The 21,300-nt window shown below is 39.9% G+C and overlaps 1 protein-coding gene across 2 annotated transcripts in view; it reads left to right on the top strand.

The window, feature by feature from the left end:
* Positions 1-21,300, top strand: part of RAD51D (RAD51 paralog D) — a 332,412-nt gene continuing 311,112 nt past the window's right edge. The window contains exon 1 of one of the 2 annotated variants that reach the window (XM_044054143.1): positions 1-322. In XM_044054143.1, the coding sequence (XP_043910078.1) occupies positions 241-322 (82 nt within the window). In that variant the 5' untranslated portion in view covers positions 1-240. The remainder of the gene's footprint in view (positions 323-21,300) is intronic. The other variant, XM_044054142.1, reaches the window with a different exon arrangement.

Here is a 21,300-nt window from a genome sequence, read left to right as displayed (position 1 = left end):
AACCACCAGACATTCATCCAGCGGTCTCTGTCATACACTCGTACACAGTCCAACCTTTTTGTCCTCCTGCCAATCAGAAACGAATACGTTGTTTGTCTGGTACTGTGGCGCGCATACTCAAGCGGAGTTGTTTTTCATAGCCTAAAGTTATCAGAAGGTTGGCGGTACAAGGAATGTTTCCTTCCGTATAGATCGTTCTTTGTTTTCGTATTGCGGTACTGACGTGATGAACAGCGTACCATGGTGTTTCTTAGGGAAGGATTGTGTCCTGGACTGACATCGGATGTAATGCGGGCTTTGAAGGCCCAGCACATCAGAACAGGTAACCGGTGTTGTCTGTGTGGGATACAACCAAACCCTGGTTCCTGTCATCCTTAGCAGTAGTGGACCGTGACGTCATAGCTTTATTTTTGACCAAACACCCGCAACTCTTGACGGATAGAGAAATAGATGCAGTCGCAAAGGGTTGACTGCGGATGTTTGACAGGTGGCAGTAAAGTCTACTGTGAGCAATTCATATATTTAGTTGTACCTTGCTTCTTTCGGCTTTTCCCCTGGGTCGCCACAGCGGATCACCTGTCCGCTCATGATTGGAAGTGGAGTTTTACGGTGTCGAGTTGCCAGCCCGGTGCCCAGTCTTCCACAGAAGGCACGTCAGACTATACACTCTAAATAGCAATAATAATAAATGTAGCACTAATCTAGAACAGCATAAAAAATCCCTGTAAATTATAACAGCAAACAGACCAGCGCTAAAGAGGCATATGCATATTAAAAAAGACTGATAAATATGATTAGTTAGAGGAGAAGTGGCTCTTGAGAGTGCTCGGAGCAGTGTGGAAAGAAAGGTGCACCTCAGATGACTGGAGAACAATTATTTATATTAGTGCCAGTGTTCAAGAATATAGAGGGAATTCACAACTGTGGGCAGAGCAGAGGTATCAAACTCCTGTTACACTACATTAAAGTTCTGAAGAGGGTGACAATACAGACAGTAGCAGAAAGTAAGAAGGGAGATGAGCAGTTCAGATTCCAGTCAGGATGCAGCACAGCTGACGCAATGTTGAAACAGATAACTGAGAAGAGAGAGATGAGGACACAGTTCAAATGGGCATTCCTAGACATGGAGAAAGCATATGACAAGGCCCTAAAAAGCTGATTTGGGCAGTATTAGTCCTGCGGTGGTGGTGCTGCGGTAGCGTTGTCGCCTCACAGTAAGATGCTGTCCGGTTCGATTCTCAGCTAGAGCGTCTTCTGCGTGGAGACATGCGTGAATGGGCGTACCTTCGTTGAAGGTTGTGCGTCAGGGCTGGTAACTCTGCACGTAAAAATCAACTACCAATCATTAGCGGACCGGAGTTCTGCTGTGGCGACTCCTAACCGGGAAAAGCCGAAAGACACAAACAAGTCTTTGTCCCTGTCGCTATGCAGTTCCACGTTGAAAGAGTTTGGCACACTGTTATTCATACGATTTATTTAATAGATATCCATGGAAAATAATACTAAGTAATGTAACTTTCTAATAAGTCTTGAAAAGAAACCATTAATAATCGTGTTGTAAGATTCCAATTTGAAGTTCCATGTAACAGCTATGGTGAGCACGTAGTCATAAACATATATGGCTCAAACTCTTTTGTCTGAAAATGCTGAGTTTCTCTTAAAGTGTATTAATTTTGTAAATATTGATCATTGCTTTCATTACATCAACTTGCTATAGTTGCAGGCTTCTTAATAAATGCCTGGTAATATACAAGTAGGTTTACCACCTGTCCCTCTCTGGGCAGTTGTGTCCTGTAAAAAAAAAAAAAATTGAAAATGTCCAGAGATTTTAGGACAAAAGATATTTCCTAAATTTTCTTTATTAGTTGCACAAAACGGTTATTTTGCACCTGAAACACCTAAATGTTATGTGAAATAGCATAAGCAACTCAAATGCTACAAGAATAAGCTTTTATTTGGGCAAAAAATAGAAGTTTTGTTCTTTGCACTGACCAGGGCTACGTTTAATCCTGGAAAATCTTGTGTTTCTACAAAAAATGTCCCACTTTGGACATTTGAAAAGGTGGTAATATCTTGGGACATGCAGTGGACTACCCACAGTCAGGGTGTTGTGAGATATGAGCTTCCCAGACAAGAGCCTCACAAGCGTACCTTTCAGCTGTCCTGATTTTTCCTCATATGTATGCCCTATTAGTAAATTTTGTTGTTAAACCATTAAGGATTACAGTCAGTAATGTCAGAGTTACATACCTCACATTGTTTAGAAAATGCATTTTGATGCAAAATCTGTTTTGTTAAGAGAATTTAGAGTAATACTAGTCTCATATGGAAAGCCATGGAAATGATCAATAATGATATAACAAACATCCAGACACTGGACCCAACCCAGTTTGGTTTCGTCAGGGCCAGGTCATGTTTACTCAACCTGGTGGACTTTTTTGAGAAGGTCACCAAGCCAATGGATGAGGACAAAAATGGTTCATGATGCCTACTTTGACCTGGCCAAGGCATTTGACATAATACCCCACTCAGGCATCGTTAATAAATCCAAGAGGTTTGGTATAAGCCCTTATGTCACCTGTTGGGTATCCTGCTGGCTCACAGACAGGACCCATGATGTTAGAAATGGGGAGTCCACCTGTACAAAGAGGCAGTCAGAAGCAAAGTCCCTCGGGGATTGGTCCTGTGACCACTCCTTGTTTGGCATTTACTTCTCTGAAGTCAAGACCAATGTCAGTGGCCTCGGGTTTACTAAATTTGCAGATGATTGAAATTAGGAGCAGTGACAGAATCCCTCATTAAAACATGTTCTCCAGGAAGGGCTGGCACAGACAAATAACTTATGTCAGAGCCATGGACTAAAACTGAATGTCAATAAATGCATAATAATGTCCTTTGGGAAGTCATAAACCCCTGCTCACTGTCGTATTGACAACATGCCCCTAAGAGTTGATGTTGTAGTCAGGGACTTGGGGATACACGCAGACAGTAATCTAACATTTGACCATCACATTACTACTGTAGTGATGACATCATTCTGGGTTGTGCAACTTCTAAACAAAGGTTTGACATCTTAGGTCCAAGGAGGTTATTGTTCCATGATGTTTGGCATTCATCAGACTTGTATTGAGTGGAGTGCCCCCTTTGATGTGTACCTAACCAGGCATATCCAGCAACTGGAACATTCACAAAGGTTTACTAAAAGAATACAGGGTGTAAGTAACGTCCTGTACAGACCACCTCAAGTCCCTATCCATGTATTCTGTCTCAGGCTGATGAGAGATCTATGCCTGGCATACAAGGCATTGTCAGAACCCACCGTGATGGCTTTCCTGCATATGTAAAGACTTAAACCTTGCCTGTCATATAAATAGGACCTGCTGGAGAGACGGGTATGTATCCTAGAGACTACGCCTTCTGGAACAGGCTACTCATCCATGTGAAGCAGAGTTCCACCCTAACCCAATATAAATGTTAGTTGGGTAACTGGATGGGGAACAGGAAATTCATCCCTGGTTTGACACCAATGTCTGTAATGGACACAGGCAGCTTAAATGGTTTATTTCCCAAGCCCGTGCTTACACTTATTAAGGTACCAGAACTTGTCAAGAGATTTGAAATGCATGGTTGGGCTTAAAAAGGCCCTTGTGGTCTTTAGCCTAGTAAACACGTATGGACCTATTATCCCTAATTTTGGACATTCACCCCCCCCCCCATTATTTTTGGCTTTATCAAGAATTATTGATCAAAGAAGTTGAAAAGTATGTACTGAACAGGTATCGCACAACTATGCTTGTGACTGTACCTCTCAACTACTTTGCGTGAGAAGTTTGGACACAGTAAAAAAAAATAGGGGAGGTGGGCAAAAGCCCAAAACGTCAGGAGCAATTTTTAAGTATTACTTTAAATCATTGAAAGTTATTAGAGGAACAGGTTGTTGTGTCAGCAAGCATGTTGTGAACAATAAGAAGTATGGAATTAATGCCTAGCATTATTGACCATCTGTAATCCTCAGCGATTTACAAGAAAATCAGTTTTACAAAGCAAGCAACAGGGTAAAAATGGGCAAAATTTGAGACATTTTGGAAATCTGGAATGGTTGAAAGATATGGTTCAAAGTATTAACTCTGTACATGTTACTGCACTTCATGAAATGGTATGATTGGTTCTGTTGTGCAGTCATTTTGGATGAACTTATTTTAGAGGAGCATTGAACTTATTTCACACTCCTTTTAGACTGTTTACTTTTCTGAGGTTTTTGTGTGGTTATAGGTAGGAACTAGGCTATCAGCCCAAGGGCCTAAGTAAGTCTAGCCAACAAGGTTCCCTGGCTTATGCCACCCAAGAAAGTTAATTTCCTATGCCCCTGTCGAGCAGAGCCACAGATGTGATCCCCGGGGTTTATTTCCTTTTTCCCATCCACTCATCAAGATTTTTCTTGAAGAATGCTAATGAGGAACTTTGCTTGACATAGATGGGTAGCTTGTTCCAGAGTATAGGAAGTCTCGACAGGAATCTATCCCTCCAGCATGTTCTGTTTATTGTGGTAACAAGGTTTAGGTCCCTAGAGCGTGTAGCTCAGAGGGATTGAGATTTCTTTAGGTGTAGCATGTCCAACAGCTCCGGGTTTAACATAGCTTTATATGTTAGGCAGAGATCTCCTCGGAGTAGGCGATATACTAGAAAGTAAAGCTGGAGTTTTTTGAGAAGGTCAGTGTAAGGCATCTGTTTGAGGCCAGTAATCCTCTTTGTGAGGTACTTCTGTGGCCTTTCCAGCTGCTGCAGATGTCTTGTGAGGTACATTCCAAAAGAGGCGTTGTACTCTATAATAGGTCTAATGAGTGCCGAGTAGAGGGGAACGATGACCTCTTTTCTTCCTGGATGATAACCCTTTTGTGGTGAGGTGTGCCACATAGAAGGATTTCCTGACTACTGTGGCGATGTGATTATCAACGAAGAGACTACTGTCCACCTGGGTCCCAAGGTCTCATCACACATTCGGCATTAAGTAGACTGTTGTTTATGTGGTAGTTCATGGGTACAGAGTTTTTAACCAAAGGGGATGACAATGCACTTTTTGGCACTGAGCTTGAGGCCATGTCTCTGACACCAGGCATAGAGGCCTTCTGTGTTAGCCTGCACTTCAGAGAAGTAGATACCAAACAGGAGAGGTCCTAGGACTTAACCCTGTGATACTCCACTTGTCACTGATTTTAAGTCAGATTTGGAGTCTGCAACTTTTACAGTGTGGGTTCTGTTAGGGAGCCAGTTGGCAACCCATCTTGTGATGTAGGGATTTAAACCTAGTTTAGTGAGTTTAGCTATGATTCCAGAATGGGGGATGGTGTTGAAAGCCTTGGCGAGGTCAAGATAGGCTGTGTGAACCACCTTACCATCGTCTACGGCTTTGGTGACTGCCTCAAAGAAGTCGATCAGGTTCAGAAGGCATGATCTGCCTTTTACAAACCTGAACTGGGTGAGGTCCAGAGTTTGGAGGTTACCAATGTCTTTGTTTATGAGTTTCATGATGATACATCCATGGCCTTGCAGACCAGGCATGCCAAGCTAATAGGACATTAGTTCCCAGGATCAGTGGTGGCTCCCCCTTTGTGGAGTGGCATAACTGTTGCTGTGCGCCATTCAATGGGCACAAAGCCTGACATGCGACTATGATTAAACATGGTACTTAGGTGGGGAGCCAGTGCGTTCTGAAGTTAGTATAAAATGCAGCTTGGGATGTCCGGTCCCATGGATGCTGTGTTTTTGGTTTTAGAGTGTGCAGCTTTTACCTGCATAGATGTGATTACAGGAACTCTGCATTCTTCCTGTATAGATATGGGCTCTTTAGGGGGTGAGAGAGGGGTAAAGTTAGCACTTACCTGTCTGCCAGGATGTTGTGCAATATCAGTTGGTTCTGTAACTTTCGTGCCGTTGTGCTGTAACTCAGAACAGATCTGGGTGTTGCTATTGAGATTCTTGACATAGCTATAGAATGCTTTGTGGCTGCCCTTGTGGCTGCCCTTAGAATCAGTGACGAGTCTGTTTTTGTAGCTAGCTTTGGAGGATCTTATAAGGGATCTCAGCTTCTTACTGAGGCTGACCAGGGAGCTCCTCCACTCCTGGGATTTTACTCACATTTGCAACAGTTTCTTCCTTCTGTTGTAGAGTTTGTTTATGGCAGGGGACCACCAGATTGGCTTCCTTTTTTTGGAGGATAGCATCTTGGTTCTGTTTGGGATAGCATGATCCATGCACACGTGTGTGTGCTTATAGAGTGCATTTGTGTAGGATTCAGCAGTCGTAACTATATTGTTCATCTGCATGGGTGTCATGAAGTTCGCCACTTCTGTCTTAAGAAGCATGAAGTTGGCTTTGGAGAAATTTTTTGCCATGGTTTCCTTAATGGTGGGTGGGGGTGGGATGCTGATATTTAGGGTGATTGGCTTATGGTCGGATCTGACCAACGAGGAGTTGATTTCAGGTGTGCAACACCGGTCACTCATGTTGGTAATGACTAGGATATTGTTGCCCCTGGTGGGGGTGTGGATAAGTTGGTCCAGGGCATTGCAATTTATGAATTACAGAAAGCGTTGAGCGAACAAGTTGGTACATGAGTAGATTTCCCAGTTAATGGTGGGGTAGTTGAAATCGCCCATTATTAGGGTGTTTGGTTGAACCATAATATTTTCCAGTATATCAAGAAAAGAGGAGTGGGAATCCTGGAGCATGGTGGGGGATCTGTAGCAAGCTACAGTTTGGATTGCAGTTTTGCCCAGCGTTAGTTGCACTTGGATAACCTTGGATGCATTATGCTATGCAACTAGCCTGGAGGTGTGGACATCCTTAATGAATATGGACACACCTCCGCCTTTGGTGTTCTGGTCCAGGTTAGATGGCCGAAAAGTGTGGTATGAGTTATAGTCTGGTAATGAAGGGGTGCTCTCTAGAGCCTTGACCCAGGTCTCAGTCACTGCACAGATATCGATGTTCTCCATTTTAAGGAGTGCCTCGAGTGAGTGCATTTTGAGATTTAGACTTCTAGCATTGAGTAGCATTACCCTCAGTTTTTTCTTGCCTGTTCCGGTTACGGTGGTGAATTTGTCATTTGAACCTTGCCTAAAAAAGGCACTATAGGGGTGGCAAGAGCCATAGCCAGTGTCCGGAATCCCAGGGGCGACAGGTGAAGGCCATCTCTAGCAAAGCATCATGGTCTGTCGACCATGTTGTTCCAGGCAAACAGATACTGGATCTCCTTAGAATGACACCAGAAGCTTAGCCAATTGGTGAAGTCAATCATTTTGTCCTTGTACTGCGGTATCATTCTGGGCGATGGCAGGATGCTACTCAGGGCTAGGGTCATACCTGCCTGGGCTACAAGATTGGAGAGCTCTTCCATGTCTCTCTTCATGTAGTCCAGGAATGTACGTCTCTGGTTGTTCACACCAACATGGACAATGACAGAGTCATATTTGTACTTGTGGCGTGACCTGTGTGGGTGGGTTATGTGGTGGATCCTGGCACCCGACAGGCAGCTGAAAGTAACCTTCTCCCTGTTTAGCCTGGTGAGTGGGACATCAGTGTGCCTGACTATAAAGTCACTTACGACTAGCATGTTTGGTACGTTGGTTTGCCTTATGGGCTGCAGTTTGTTGGCACACTGAGTCTGTGGGCTATGTGTCATTTTGGTTGTGTTGGGGGTTGGAGGTTGCTTGCATTTCTGCTTTTGAGCTGTCTGTTGTTTGAACAGATTATTATTGAGAGCCTCTGCGAATTTTTTTGTGTTTCGATGTGTGGATTTTGGTGGTGTAGGTTTAGTGGGATTGTGATGTGTGGTGTGGTGCAAGTGTTTACCTTCTCTTGACTGTCATGTTCAGTCTTGGTTGGAGAGAGCTTTACCTCCACTTTGGCTAGATAAGTGCATCTCTCACAGGTTGTGGTGTTGGGTGGTAGGAGGAGAGGGTTGTCTGTGTACATGAGGCAATTGCTACATTGCCTCAAGATGCCCAGATTCATCAGATAGACAGGAGAGAACACTGGGAGCTGACCCTTGGACATGCCTGAATAAAAAACTACTTTCTTCTAGACAAGTGTGGAAAGTGAGTATAAGAGCTGTTTTTCTCTAAGCAAGTGAGGAAAGTAAGTGCAAAAACTGTTTTCCTCTAGGTAAAGAGAAAGGTTGAGTGCTGTAGTAATTTGTAGCTTATTTAGTGCTAACAACAAGTGCTGAGCACGAATAAGCAAATTCAAGTGCTAAAACTAAAAATCTGTACCTGGATCTTGTGGTAGATAGGCTACCTAGTGCTTATCACTCCCACTGATAAGCTAGAAGGCTTCCCTCCAATACAAAAAGCTTGGGGGGCTCAGAAGCTTACAAGCAGTCCTAGATACAGCAATCTGTATCTGGACTAGACTAGTTACATGAAAGATGAGAAATGTGCGCAAACGTGGGCTTTTAAAAACCAGAAGGTTGAAAGAGATAGAAAAACTGTCCAAACGGCCAATAAACTACAATTTCTGGGCCAGAAACCACTCTTGTGGTAGATAGGCTACCTAGTGCTTACCACTTCCATTGATAAGTTAGAAAGCTTCCCTCCAACACCGAAAGGCTTTGGGGGCTTAGAAGCTTACAAACAGTCCTGGTTACAGCATATCTGTATCTGAACAAAACTAGTTACAGGAAAGGCAGGAAATAAGCTTAGAAATTTTTTTTTGGAAAGGGAGAAAGGAGAAACAAGATGATTCAAAATTAAGGACCGAAGTGGCTTGCCCTTCACAAATGTTCTCTCTGCATTAGGTAGAATGAGCTAGTGACTCTAGACTGGAATAGAGCTGGGATAGAGCTGAACAGATGAAACTGGTGGGAGTGTCTGAAGTCAAAACATGATCTCACTGTACACGGTTGTGTGAACAAATGAGATAAACCCAGGAGGAGTGTTCAAACACAAATTTACAGGAGGGGGCAATTCCAAAGCCACCAAGATTAATACCAGAACAAGAACAGGGAGGGCAGGCAGGAAACTAACTGCAGAGACAGAGAGAGCCCACAGTATTCTGTGAAACAATTAAATAGAAAAATAAATAACTACAGAGACACAAACCAATGAAACAAATACACAGAAAAATAAAACGCAGTACAATCTTTAACACTGCAAGTTTGTACTTAACTCAGCTAGTAATGCAGTGGATTGTAGGTGTGTAGCAGAAGCCAAACAACTCAGATATTGAGCAGTAATAAATTCAAAGATATGTGACTATGTGTAGATACATATGTGGAGTGGGGGGGTCTGGAGTGTGATATGTGAAACATTGGACTATAACACTACAGAATTCAATGTCATGAATTTGTAATCTTATAGTACAAGTTATTTCACACATCATGCAAACTACATGGTACACTTTCCAGCTGAGCCGTTTTTTTTTAAGGAGATAGGGTAATTTAAGTTATTTGCTTAAGTTGCCTGATGAATATGGCTTTAGGTAGTTCTCATAGGCTCATATTAATGAGCTGACCCTTATCTGTTTTTATTAGATCTGAGGTAATTTTTAACATATTTTAAGTTGTCAAGTCAGTTTTTGGTAGTAGTTTAGTATTGGAGTGAGGATTATATTTCAGTTTAGTTTAATTTTGTTTGATTACTTATAATTGTTCATATTGCGGTAATGCCTTTATCTGATTCGCTGGTTTCTGTCCAGTTTATTTAATGTTTTAACTGGTTGTAGTTGATCTTTTTTTAATATAAAGCCAGATTTGTGTTCTCAGGTTTTGATTTAGATAGGGTAATTTTTTGGACGGGGTAATGATTAGTGCATGTAGTATGTATAGTTTAATTTTTTTCCTCTTCATAGCCTCATGTCAACTAAGCTTGGATTTTAGGAGTGATATCTGATTGGCTGGAGAGTTTGACATGCATAGAATGAAGATATATGTCATATTGAGGTGTACAGGATGTAAAGAAATATGCTGATCTTGGGTCAGATAAGCATTTTTATTGTGTTGTGAGATGTGGGCATATGTTTAGAATAAACACTAGTTACAGGTGATCACTGCCCTGGTAGTCAAGTGGCTTAAATCTGAGAATTGAATGTAGTGGTGGGTTTCACCACAGTATATTGTATCGTACAAGCTTTTATTTATTGATTTTGCTTTTATTTTTTTTTCTCTTACCTCATTTGATATTTAATTTTCTATAAACTGTGGGCCAAAAAAGACTGACAGCTCGGAGAACTAATATATGCTTTACACTGATACAGTCAATGTTTCCAGAATGCAAATTTAATAAAGTTACAGTATAAAATATATGATGGTTAGAGTTGTCCAGAATGCAAGTGATGGAGTTGCAGTCAAAGATAAACGCTAAAATTGGGACAAGACTGTGTGAACATTTATTTATTTATTTTATTTTTTATTTTACATTTGTTAACCTGGAAAATCCAGCTGGACAAGGTCCATTTTCAGTGGAGGCCCGGGGAGAAAAGTTCCAAAAATATGAGTACAGTAAAATTACAGATAGTAAATGAATAACAGTCATAATTTCAGGTAAAAATATAAAATGCAAACATTTTAGTACAAGAGTTTAGACAAATTATAGTAATTAGCCTAGAGAGAACAAGTATAAATAAAAAAGGTTATATAAATATGCAAAATCCTAGGAAGTACAAAAGGTAATGAGAGTAAGGTACTTGACATAGTAAGATAAGACCTATGTTGAGAAATTGGATCCATAGTAGTTGGAGAGTGGAATGATGGAATTGTATCAAGTTATGCATGGGCAGATCCAAGTTTCCAGAAGGTGTGATTTAAGTAGTTTTTTGAATTGTGTAATATTTGTGGTAGAGATAATGGGAGAAGGGAGGTGATTCCAGGCCTTAGCAATGGTATGAGAGTAGAGAGATTTTCCTGCAGTGTTGTTAGCCCTAACGGTACTGAGGAGAGATGTAGTGGTAGAGCTGAGTGGGCGAGTGGTAGAGTAATGGGTGAGCAGATGTTTTAAGGCAGGAGTTTTCTCAGGGTTGGTCAGGATGTTAAGTGCAGTGGTTAGCTGTCGGAAAGTGAGTAATTGGGGTAATTCTAGCCCTTTAAGGTGTCTTAGTACTTGACAGTGGTGGGTTCTGAAAGTGGAGTTATTGGCGAATTTAACAATTTTGTTGTAACATGATTCCATTTTATCAAGATCAGTTATTCTAATGTGGGTTAAAATTGGGGCTGCATATGTAAGAGTTGATAGAAGGTGAGTTTGAGCTAAGGTGATTCTTGCCTTATCAGTGAGAAAGTGTTTGTGCCTATAGAGAGTACCCATTTTCTTATGAACCTTTTGGACAGTTTGGGCTATGTGAATATTGAAGTAGAGATTATTGTCTATTTCTACCCCAAGGAGTTTGGTGTGAGTTAAAGGAGTGATTAGTGTACCATTTTTGGATGAAATATAGAAGGTTGGGGAAGTGGACTTGGATTTATTTGGAGTGAATAAAAGTAATTTGGTTTTGTTGGGGTTAAGGATGAGTTGAATATCAGTGATCCATTTTTCAATAGCAGAGAAGGATTGTTGAGCAAGTTGCTGTAAGGTAGAGAGAGATGGGGCTGCACAGATGGGTGTTGAGTCATCAGCATACAGTGTGAGTGCCTTGGTTTATGGCAGTGTGCAGGTTGTTTGTAAAGATGGAAAAGAGAAGTGGACCCGGTATTGATCCTTGTGGTACGCCAATGGAATTAAGAAGTAGGGGAGATAGGACATCTTGCCATTGGACAGCCTGTTGTCTTTCACAGTGATAACTTTTGAACCAGGAAATAGTAGAGGTAGCAAAGGATAAGGATGTAAGAGACTCTAATAGCTTTGGGTGTGATACATGGTAGTGTTGTTGCCTCACAGTAAGACGCTGTCCGGTTCGATTCTCAGCTAGAGCGTATTCTGCATGGAGACATGCGTGAATGGGCGTACCTTTGTTGAAAGTTGTGCGTCAGGCCTGGCAAGCCAGTACGTAAAAATCAACTGCCAATCATTAGGGGACCGGCGTTACGCTGTGGCGACCCCTAACCAGGAAAAAGCCGAAAGACACAAACAAACCATGTCAAATGCCTTGGAAAGGTCCAGGAAGGTAGCAGAAACAAAATTGTTATTGTTCCTATGGTAGTTAGTTTGATTTGTGAATGAAAGAAGTGCAGTAGTTGTACTGTGATGTGGACGAAAGCCATGTTGGGTGTGGGAAAAAGGTTGTGTGTGTTCAGGTATTGCATGACTTGAATACACTTTTTGAGGAGCTTAGATAATGGAGAAAGTATGGCTATTGGGCGGTAGTTTGAATAGCCATGGGAGTGGCCACCTTTATGTAGGGGAATGATGAAGGAAATCTTTCAGAGTTGAGGGACATATGCTTCCTGAATGGACTGGTTAATAAGGATTGAGACTGGATAGGCCAATGAGTCAGCTGCCATTTTTAGAAAGGTAGCAGGTATACCATCTGTGGCTAAAATGGTAGGTTTTAAGTTAAGAAGGAGTTTTTTTAATTTTGGTTGTAGGAACAGGTGAGAAAATGAAGGGGGGTAAGTCATTTGTTGTAGTAGTACTGTTTCTGGTGATTTTGCAGTTTTAGTTATGGTAGTGGAATTGTTTTTGGATAATTGGATGGACAGGGTCTGTATTGAGTTTATGAAGTGTTGGTTAAACTGGGTGGCAATGTCATAATTATTGTTAATTGGAGAGGTGGGGGTAGGGGTTGTTGTTTTACCAGGTTTTAATAGGGAGTTAATAGAATGCCAGAATTTAGAAGGGTTTTTTGAATGCTTTTTTTTTTTTTTTGAGATTTAAAAAGTAGTTTTTCTTATCTAGTTTGGTTTGTTTTTTGACTAGACTCCTTAGATGTCTATAGTTTTGCATGGCCTGGTTAGAACTATCATTTTTTCCACATCTTCCAGGCCTTGTCCCTAGCTTTAAGTAGGGCTCTAGTATCTCTATGTAGCCATGGAGCATAATTTGCTTTGGATTTTAATTTTCTAATAGGAGCAATAGAATTGTGAACATTGATAAACAGGTTGTTGAAATAGTCAACTGCTTTGTCTAGATCTAGGGCTAAAAGGGATTTCCAGTTGCATTGTTTTAAGATGTCATTGAGGTAATTTTGGCTGACCTTGTGTACATCCCTAATCTGTCTGTAAATGATAGGGTTTGAGTTAGTAGTAAGTTTCCTTGGAAGGAAAGTGGGGTGATGGTCACTTAGACTATCTGGAAGGCATCATATATGGTAGATTTGTCTGGGGTTGTTCACTAGTATCCAATCAGTAGGGGATTGTTTGTGAGATTTATCTATTCTGGTGGGTTCATGAATGCATTGAGTAAATCCATAAAGGTTGATCTGATTAGAGGGGTTAGATGAGCTACATGCTTGCCAGTCTGTGTTCAGGTCCCCCTAATAAAATAGTTTATTGCGGTAGGTTATGGTTAAGCCATTGAGGCATTTCTTCTGTGGTGGAAATGTTACCTGGAGGGATGTAAGTGCAAAGAATATTTGTTTTTTTTTTCACTGTTTAGGGCCAGGACAGATCCTAAGGTCTCAGCATTTTGAAATAAGGGTTTTATTTATATATATATATATGGGTTCATGTCTATGGATCGACAACTTACTATATCGACATCCACTTCACCGTCATCTAAAATAATCGACACCACAAATTACGGACATTTAACAGGTAAGAGATTTAAATTTCGCTAATCATGCCTACCAGACATGTATAACACTGCCATACTTACTAAAACATGGTAGGCATGATTAGCGAAATTTAAATCTCTTACCTGTTAAATGTCTGTAATTTGCGGTGTCGATTATTTTAGATGTCGGTGAAGTGGATGTCGATATAGTAAGTTGTCGATCCATAGACATGAACCCATATGTATATATATATATATATATATATATATATATATATATATATATATATATATGAGAGAGAGATATTTGAAATAAGAACATGTAATGAGTTACTTGACAGCAAAGGTATATTATTGGGGTGGGAGCATTTTAGAGTTATTGAAGTTTATCTACTGCGGTGGTGGTGCTGCGGTAGCATTGTTGCCTCACACTTAGACGTTGCCCGTTCGATTCTCAGAGCGTCTTCTGTGTGGCGACATGCGTGAATGGGCGTTCCTTCGTTGAAGGTTGTGCGTTAGGCCCGGCAAGCCAGCACGTAAAAATCTACTGCCAATCATTAGCGGACTGGAGTTCCGCTGTGGCGACCCCTAACCGGGAAAAGCCGAAAGACACAAACAAACAAATCAAACTGAGTGAGAAGACAGTTTTTTTTTTTTTACTGAGGTAGTACACTGATTAGAACCAACCAGGTTGCAGGTACTGTCCTGATGAAATCATTCACAAAGAAGAAAAAAGTGGAGCCAATTAGCTGTGCCTATCAAAAAACTGAAAGTAACAATACATGACAGAAAATGTAATGTGTCAGTTAATAATGAAGAAACAGTTATGAAAGAAATGAACATTTTACAATTTTACATTCTTGTATTTTAAGTTTAAATTGTGGTAGAAATGCTGTGTGGTAATGCAGATTAGGGCATGGTGAAGTTAATAAGTGTTACGAGTTGAAAGCGAGAGTAAAGCTCTTACATGATGTGGCCTGCTATATGTCAAGAACAGTTTGAATTTCTGTGGAGGAATTTTTTAACTTCAGCTCTGAATGTGGAGTGTAGTTCTTTTAGGGGTTTTGGAGGGTGGGGTCCCATGTTTTAGGAGCAAGGATGGAGAAAGAGTAATTAGTGCAATGTAGCCTGGTTTGTGGGGATTAGAGGGGGCGTTGTTTTGGAGAAGTGTCTGAGGTTGTAGTATGTGTATGTTTAAAAGTTTGGCAGTTTGTGGTGGGAATGAGTTAGATTATTGAAGTTTGAAAATGGGAGTGCCTAGTAGCAAATCTATCTTGTGCTACCTTTTGAGTCTTTTTTTTTTTTTTTTATCTTGCTAGCCATATTCATAAACAAGAGCTTCTGTTTGTTTGGTCTTTTCCCACATATCCTTAGCTGCTGTAACAGAATTCTGCTTAACCCATACTCCTAAATACTTAATTTTAACATGCCCCCATAAATATGGGTATTGGTAAACCAATTCACATGTGGAAACGGAGTTTATAGATATAGCTTTTGTTTTATCTTTGTTAATTTTACATTCTGAAAAGACTTGAAACTGTTTCAGAATGTTCCACAACACTAAGATGTCCTTTTCTGCTTTTATTAGGTACAAAATAATATCATCTACAAATAAAGCCAACTTTTATTGATTACCATACTAGTTATATTCTTGAATTTGTGAGTTTCTAATTTTCTTTGCCAACAGCTCTAAATGAAATGCAAATAACAAAGTGGAAAGAGGATACCCGTACCTGTTTCCTCTGTTCAGACACAACATATTAGAGAACAACCCTCCCACTTAAATTTTTGCATCTGATCCCACATATGTTCTCCTAATTAACCTTATTATTGTATGCAAATGCTTTTATTGTCCTACTCGTAAAAAAGCAATCTTAATCAGTTGAGTGCTTTCTCTGCATCAAGACCCACCAACACAACAACAGTATTTTCTTACATTCTGCTGCCCTCTGGATCATCATTGCTCTGTTAATGTTATCAAATGCTTGCCTCCCCACAACAGTACCACATTGATCCATATTTATCAGTTTTGGCAACACTTTTGCTATTCTTTTAGCAGTTGTAGACATAAGCACTTCATAATCATGGTTTACAATTGAAATGGGCCTATATGAAGCTGGGTCTGATGGCCACCACAGTTTTCTTCTAGTTGGTGCTTCCCCTCCTTTTAAAGTGGTATTAAACACAATTTTCCAGTTCTTTGTCACTTTCTTTCCTCTTGGTTTCCAGATTTTCACAGGAATGCTGTCTATTCCTATTTTCCTGCAGATTGTATATACATCACTGTTTTTATTTCATCTCCTCATATTTTAAGTGTGAAATTGTTGAGCCTCATCTATCTCTAACCTTGGCATACTTAAGTCTTCCATAAATATTTTCATTTGTGCTTTTTATTGTTTTCCACATTTCTCTGATGTATACAAATTTTCATAAAAAGTCCAAAATATCTTTTAAGACCTCTGTAGGCTCTCTGGTTATTTTTCCTGTTATAGGTTCCCTAAGACTAGCAACACCATTTGTACTTTCTGTTGTGTAAGTTGTGCCGTAAGCTTTTGTGCTTCTGGAGTTCTTATCAAAAGCAGTTTCTCAACAGTAATCTTTCTAAACTCATGCATATTACCATTTACTACCTTATTTTCTCTTTAGCACTACAGTTTTGCCTCTCTTTGTTCTTTGAGATTCCTTTTATTCTAAAGTACTTCAACCTTTGTCAGCCCCTCCAAATAATTCTTGTTACTTGTTAGCCATATCTCCTTTTCTTTTATTTCTGCTCTATTTTTAAATTCCACTTTTATTTTATTCCACTCGCTAGCTATACCGTTTGAAGAAATTTCTGTCTTCCCCAATAGCTCTTGAATAATTTCCACCACCCATTGCTTAAATTACTCGCTTTTTAACAGGTAGATGGGAAAATGCCAGTATGCCATTTTTACTTCATTACCCTGCATTTTCATCTATGTTGTTATTGGTGCATTATCTAAAATAGTTATTTGGAAGTGTCAAAGCTTTCATTTAAGTGGACATGTTCCTGTGAAATGTAATTTCTTTCTAGTATAGCCCAGTTATTGTACCTTGAGGAATGATATGTATATTTTCTCTGCGTTCCAACTACAGAATTCACGTTTTCCATACTAAATATTTTGATATATTTCTTTAGAAATCTACCCTGCCTTGTTATATTTTCCCTTCTAGGCCCCACAGGTGCATCCTCGCTGTTGGAAATCAAGTTCCAGTCCCTGCCTGTAAGTAATATTCCCTGCTAAAAGCTAGTTATTGTTCCCAAAATTGTTTAAGCGCCATAATAGAAATTTCAAGTAGAATATAAGTACATGCGAGTGTAATCCTCCTCCTTTGCTAGTAGCCTCTTACAATGGCAATGGCAAATCTACCGTTAACTTTTTTTCTTGTTTTATTACTAATTACTTTTGGAGCTCTTCTAGCAATTAGTTTAAGTACTGCTTGTCTTTTGTCCCTGATATTCTGCTAAATATGCATCCTGAAACCCTTTCTTTATTAAATTCAAATGCTCACTTTTTTCCAAATGTGTGTGTCTCTTATAGCATTGCTATTTGCACCCTTTATTTCTTAATATAATTCAGTAATCTTACCTTTTTGTCGATGCCTGTAAGGCCATTCTTTGGCAGATTTGAAGAGAACACCACCACCATACCTTCTAAAACAAACACTGACAAAGAGGAGATAGTGCTCACCTTAAACTCCGAGGAGGTGAGGCTTCAGCTTAAGAACTGTCCTTTGAAGGCTGCTGGACCAGATAACATACCTGGCAAGGTGTTGAAGGGGTGTGCTGATTAGTTTTGTCTGGTACTGACAGACATCTTCAACTCATCCCTTGATATGGAGAAAGTTCCCTTGTGTTTCAAGGAAACAAGTATTGTCTCACTTCTGAAGAAACCCAACCCTACCTGCCTCAGTGACTTCAGACAGGTCACCTTAACCTCAAACATCATAAAGTGCTTTGAGAGGATTGTGAAGAAACGTCCATCTGCGGGTCAGCCTAAGTCCTTTGATCTGCTCCAGTTTGCATACCAGGCAAATAGATCGACTGAGAATGCGATATTGGTCACACTGCACCTTGCACTAAAACACCTAGAAGGGAGGAACAACTAAGGCTGCTGGACATTGGCTTCAGTTCTGTGTTCAGCACTTTACCAATGCAACTGGTGGATAAGCTCGTGAAACTCGGGATAAACAAGCACCTATGTAATTGGACTCTTGAATTTCTGATTGGTAGACCCCAGTGGACATGTGCTGGAAGAACCTCTCCATGCATAGTCCTGATTACTGATGCTCCCCAAGGTTGCGTGCTCATTCCCTTGCTCTTTACCATCCTCACCCATGACTGTACCACAAAACATAACTGAAACTATATTGTAAAATTCGCTGATGATACCACAGTCGTGGGTCTCATTAGTGGTGGGGCTGAATGCAACTACAGGGATGAGGTGAACACTGATTGCCTGATGTGATAGGAACACTCTGGACCTGAATGTTAATAAGACCAAAGAAATTATTATGGACTTCAGAAGAAAGGCAACAGTTCACCAACTACTTACTATCAAAGGGGAGGTAGTAGAGAAAGTCAAAAGCGCCAAGTTCCTGGGCCTTCACATCTCCAGTTACCTCTCCTGGACTGTTATACCAACCATATAGTCTAGAAAGCTTAACAGAAGCTTCACCTTCTGAGAAAGCTCAAAAAGGCCAGACTCCCACTGTCTGCTCTTACCACTTTTTGTACAGGGGAGCTATTGACAGCATCCTCACTAGCAATGTCAAAGCATGGTTTGGTAACTGCACAGTTGCTGAGAAGAAGAAATTACAGAGGGTGGCTGAGAAAATCTTGGGCACAAACCTTCTTCTAATCAGGAGCTTTTCTTTACAAGAGCAAGAAAGAGAGCATACAAAATACTAGCTGAGTTGACCCATCCGGCCCACAGTTGGTTCTCGCAACTTGCGTGTGGAAAGAGGTGCCGCAGAGTCTGCTGTAAGACTACCAGATTCAGGAACACTTTGTATTCTACAGCTGTGAGACTTAACTAGGACACCAACCATAATACCCCAACCATAATACCCGATACATTGAAGCCTCTTTAGTTTCACTTAATCCTGCTGCTTTTAAGCAATTACCACCAGTATTACTATTATGCAATATGATGGCTATACTGAGTCATGTCTAAGGTTAATAAGTGCAATATGGTAACTAAACAGCTGCTATTCACTAGTCTGTATTTATTCTGCATCTTAATGGTGAAGGGGTTTGGTGGTGATGATTTATTTATTATTTATCATTGGATAGTGGGTATTGTGTGTTTTTTTGTAATGTGAACTACCTCTTACATATCATACATGTTATTTTCTTTCTTATGTTATTCTCTGATAACTGTGTCTGTGCTATTTGCACTGCATTTCTTATATGCACTGACATTTGTAATTTCGTTTAGGTTACACTTGTGTGGTCCTAAATGACAAAGTTTCTTTGAATCTTTATTCACGTTCCAAAATAATATTGAATAGTGTAGCTTTTATGATAAGTTGTTTTCATCTGTTGTATATAACAGCTTTTTAAATGTCAATTTCCAGCATTTGTGTGATATGCAACCAATAATGTTTGGAAGGTTAATCCTGTATACGGTTATTTCTTGTCATATCCTCTTGAACCCATATCACATTTTGCAAGAGTTTGTTTTATTGAAAGCCTCAAAAAAAAATCAGAACACCTCAATAACCTATTAAAGTAAACACACAATACTTTGCACGTTTTCAAATAATTAATTGTAACCCTCCTGATAGGAACAGTAATCCACCAACAGGCATTAACTAACCTAAAATTAAGGTTATCCATCCTAAAGTGCATATTGCAGCCTGTGCTCCTACTCACACTAATTGCAGTCTGTTCTTGTCTTATCTTTATTCACATTCCAGATGTTAAAAAAAAGCTTGTTTGCTTTCAGAAAACATTAATTTTTAACCGCAATAAAAATTGCACTGGTTATCTTTTTATATAAAACTAAATTATAGACTGTTCTAGTAATTGCATTGAAGAATTTAGGGACCAAAAAAGCTGCTGTTATTCACTTCCAATAATTTTAAATTATTTTTGATATGCTGCCTGCTCGTGTACCTTTAAGTTTGTTTCTCTCAGCAAATGATGTCCAGACTTCTCAAGATTTATTCCCTTTACCTGTGGGCAACTTGTTTCCATGGAAATGTAAGAACAGAATGTACAGTTGCCCTCCACTGCAGACTTCTCAACTCACACTGGACATTTATTTGCTAAAGGAAAATTATTGATTACGTTCACAACAGTCTCTTGTTTTTAAAGCCCACTTCCTCACACAAAAAATTATTAGATTAATCCAAGGGCATTAATCCAGACATTCACTATGCAAAAGTTAAAAAAAAATTTCTTCTCTATATAAATCTGAGCACTTTACACACCATCCCCCATGCCAACATTATCAGAATTACAGCCTGTTTATCTAAACATGCTTTTGTTCAGCCTTTGTACTCTTTTTACATTATAAGATTTACATTTCTTAAAAGAATCCGAGAAAGAGTACTTGTTTACTTTAGTGTCATTATCACATACATCAGTCACTGAAAATGCGTTACTATATAACAAGCAAATTATCATGAAATGTTTTCAAGTTTAACAAAGTCAACAAAAGTCCGACATTTATTCACTAATGTCAGTGTTGCTGGTTGTCTTCCTGTTCATTTGCATCACCCCACCCTGCGTTCCAGTTCAAGTCCAAGGTACTTCAGATTGTTCTAGTTGTGCTTTTTTTCTGTCTCTCAATCATTTTCCTTTGGAACACTGAAAAAGTCGGCCTCTAAGCTTTCTTATCAGGCAAATTAGAAGCAGAGTCCCCTCCTGTTTGATTGCTCGGGGTTACCTGGACAAGCTTTTGTATTTCCTCCTTGGCTGCTCTGCCTCTGTAATCCTCCAGGAAATATATTCTGAAGACAGCTGGGTTCAGCAGCTTGAATCTCACACCTGCCTCTCAACATTCCCTGATTGCTGGGATAAATGTGCTTCTCTTATGCCTGTTGTAGAGGGAATAATAATTTTCCACAAACCCCTTACTGTCTCCAATTTTTAATACTTTGCCCTTCTGCCACAGTTTTGTCAGGATCAACTCATTCTGTTGGTATGATTCCATCTTTACTAATACAGATCTTGGCCACTTTCTTATGGCCAGATTTGGAGCATACACACACAATATGCCTTCTTAGTTTGTAAATCCTGCTGTGGAATACCAGTCCGGTTACTTATTTGTGCTTCCATAAAGTTAATACAGTCTGTTTCTTCCAGTTTCTGAGGTATGGCAGAAAATTTCAGGTTTTCTGTGCATGATCTGTCCTCTGACTCTTGCCATTTCTTTGAAATAACTCTTCTTGAGCAGTCTCCAGCCTTTTCTTCATTTTGGTCTCTGATTTTTTGCAGTTTTATCGCTTCATCTGAAAAGTTGTTTAAAGTTTTTTTTCCCATTTTTTCCAGCCTTTTGTTATTTTTTTGATATACTCTTTCAGTGTTTCATTTATTTTAATCGGTTCTGAGCACATTTGATTTATTTCTCCTCTAAATTACTGGAAGCCCTTGTTGTACCAAAACTGGAACTTGAACAGCTTTTTGCTGAAC

Source organism: Protopterus annectens, chromosome 13.part0, assembly GCF_019279795.1.
Source record: "Protopterus annectens isolate FY-2018-M chromosome 13.part0, PAN1.0, whole genome shotgun sequence".
In the NCBI taxonomy this organism is placed as follows: domain Eukaryota; kingdom Metazoa; phylum Chordata; order Ceratodontiformes; family Protopteridae; genus Protopterus; species Protopterus annectens.
Note: the sequence above shows the minus strand (reverse complement) of the source record. Positions and strands in the feature narration are given on the sequence as shown.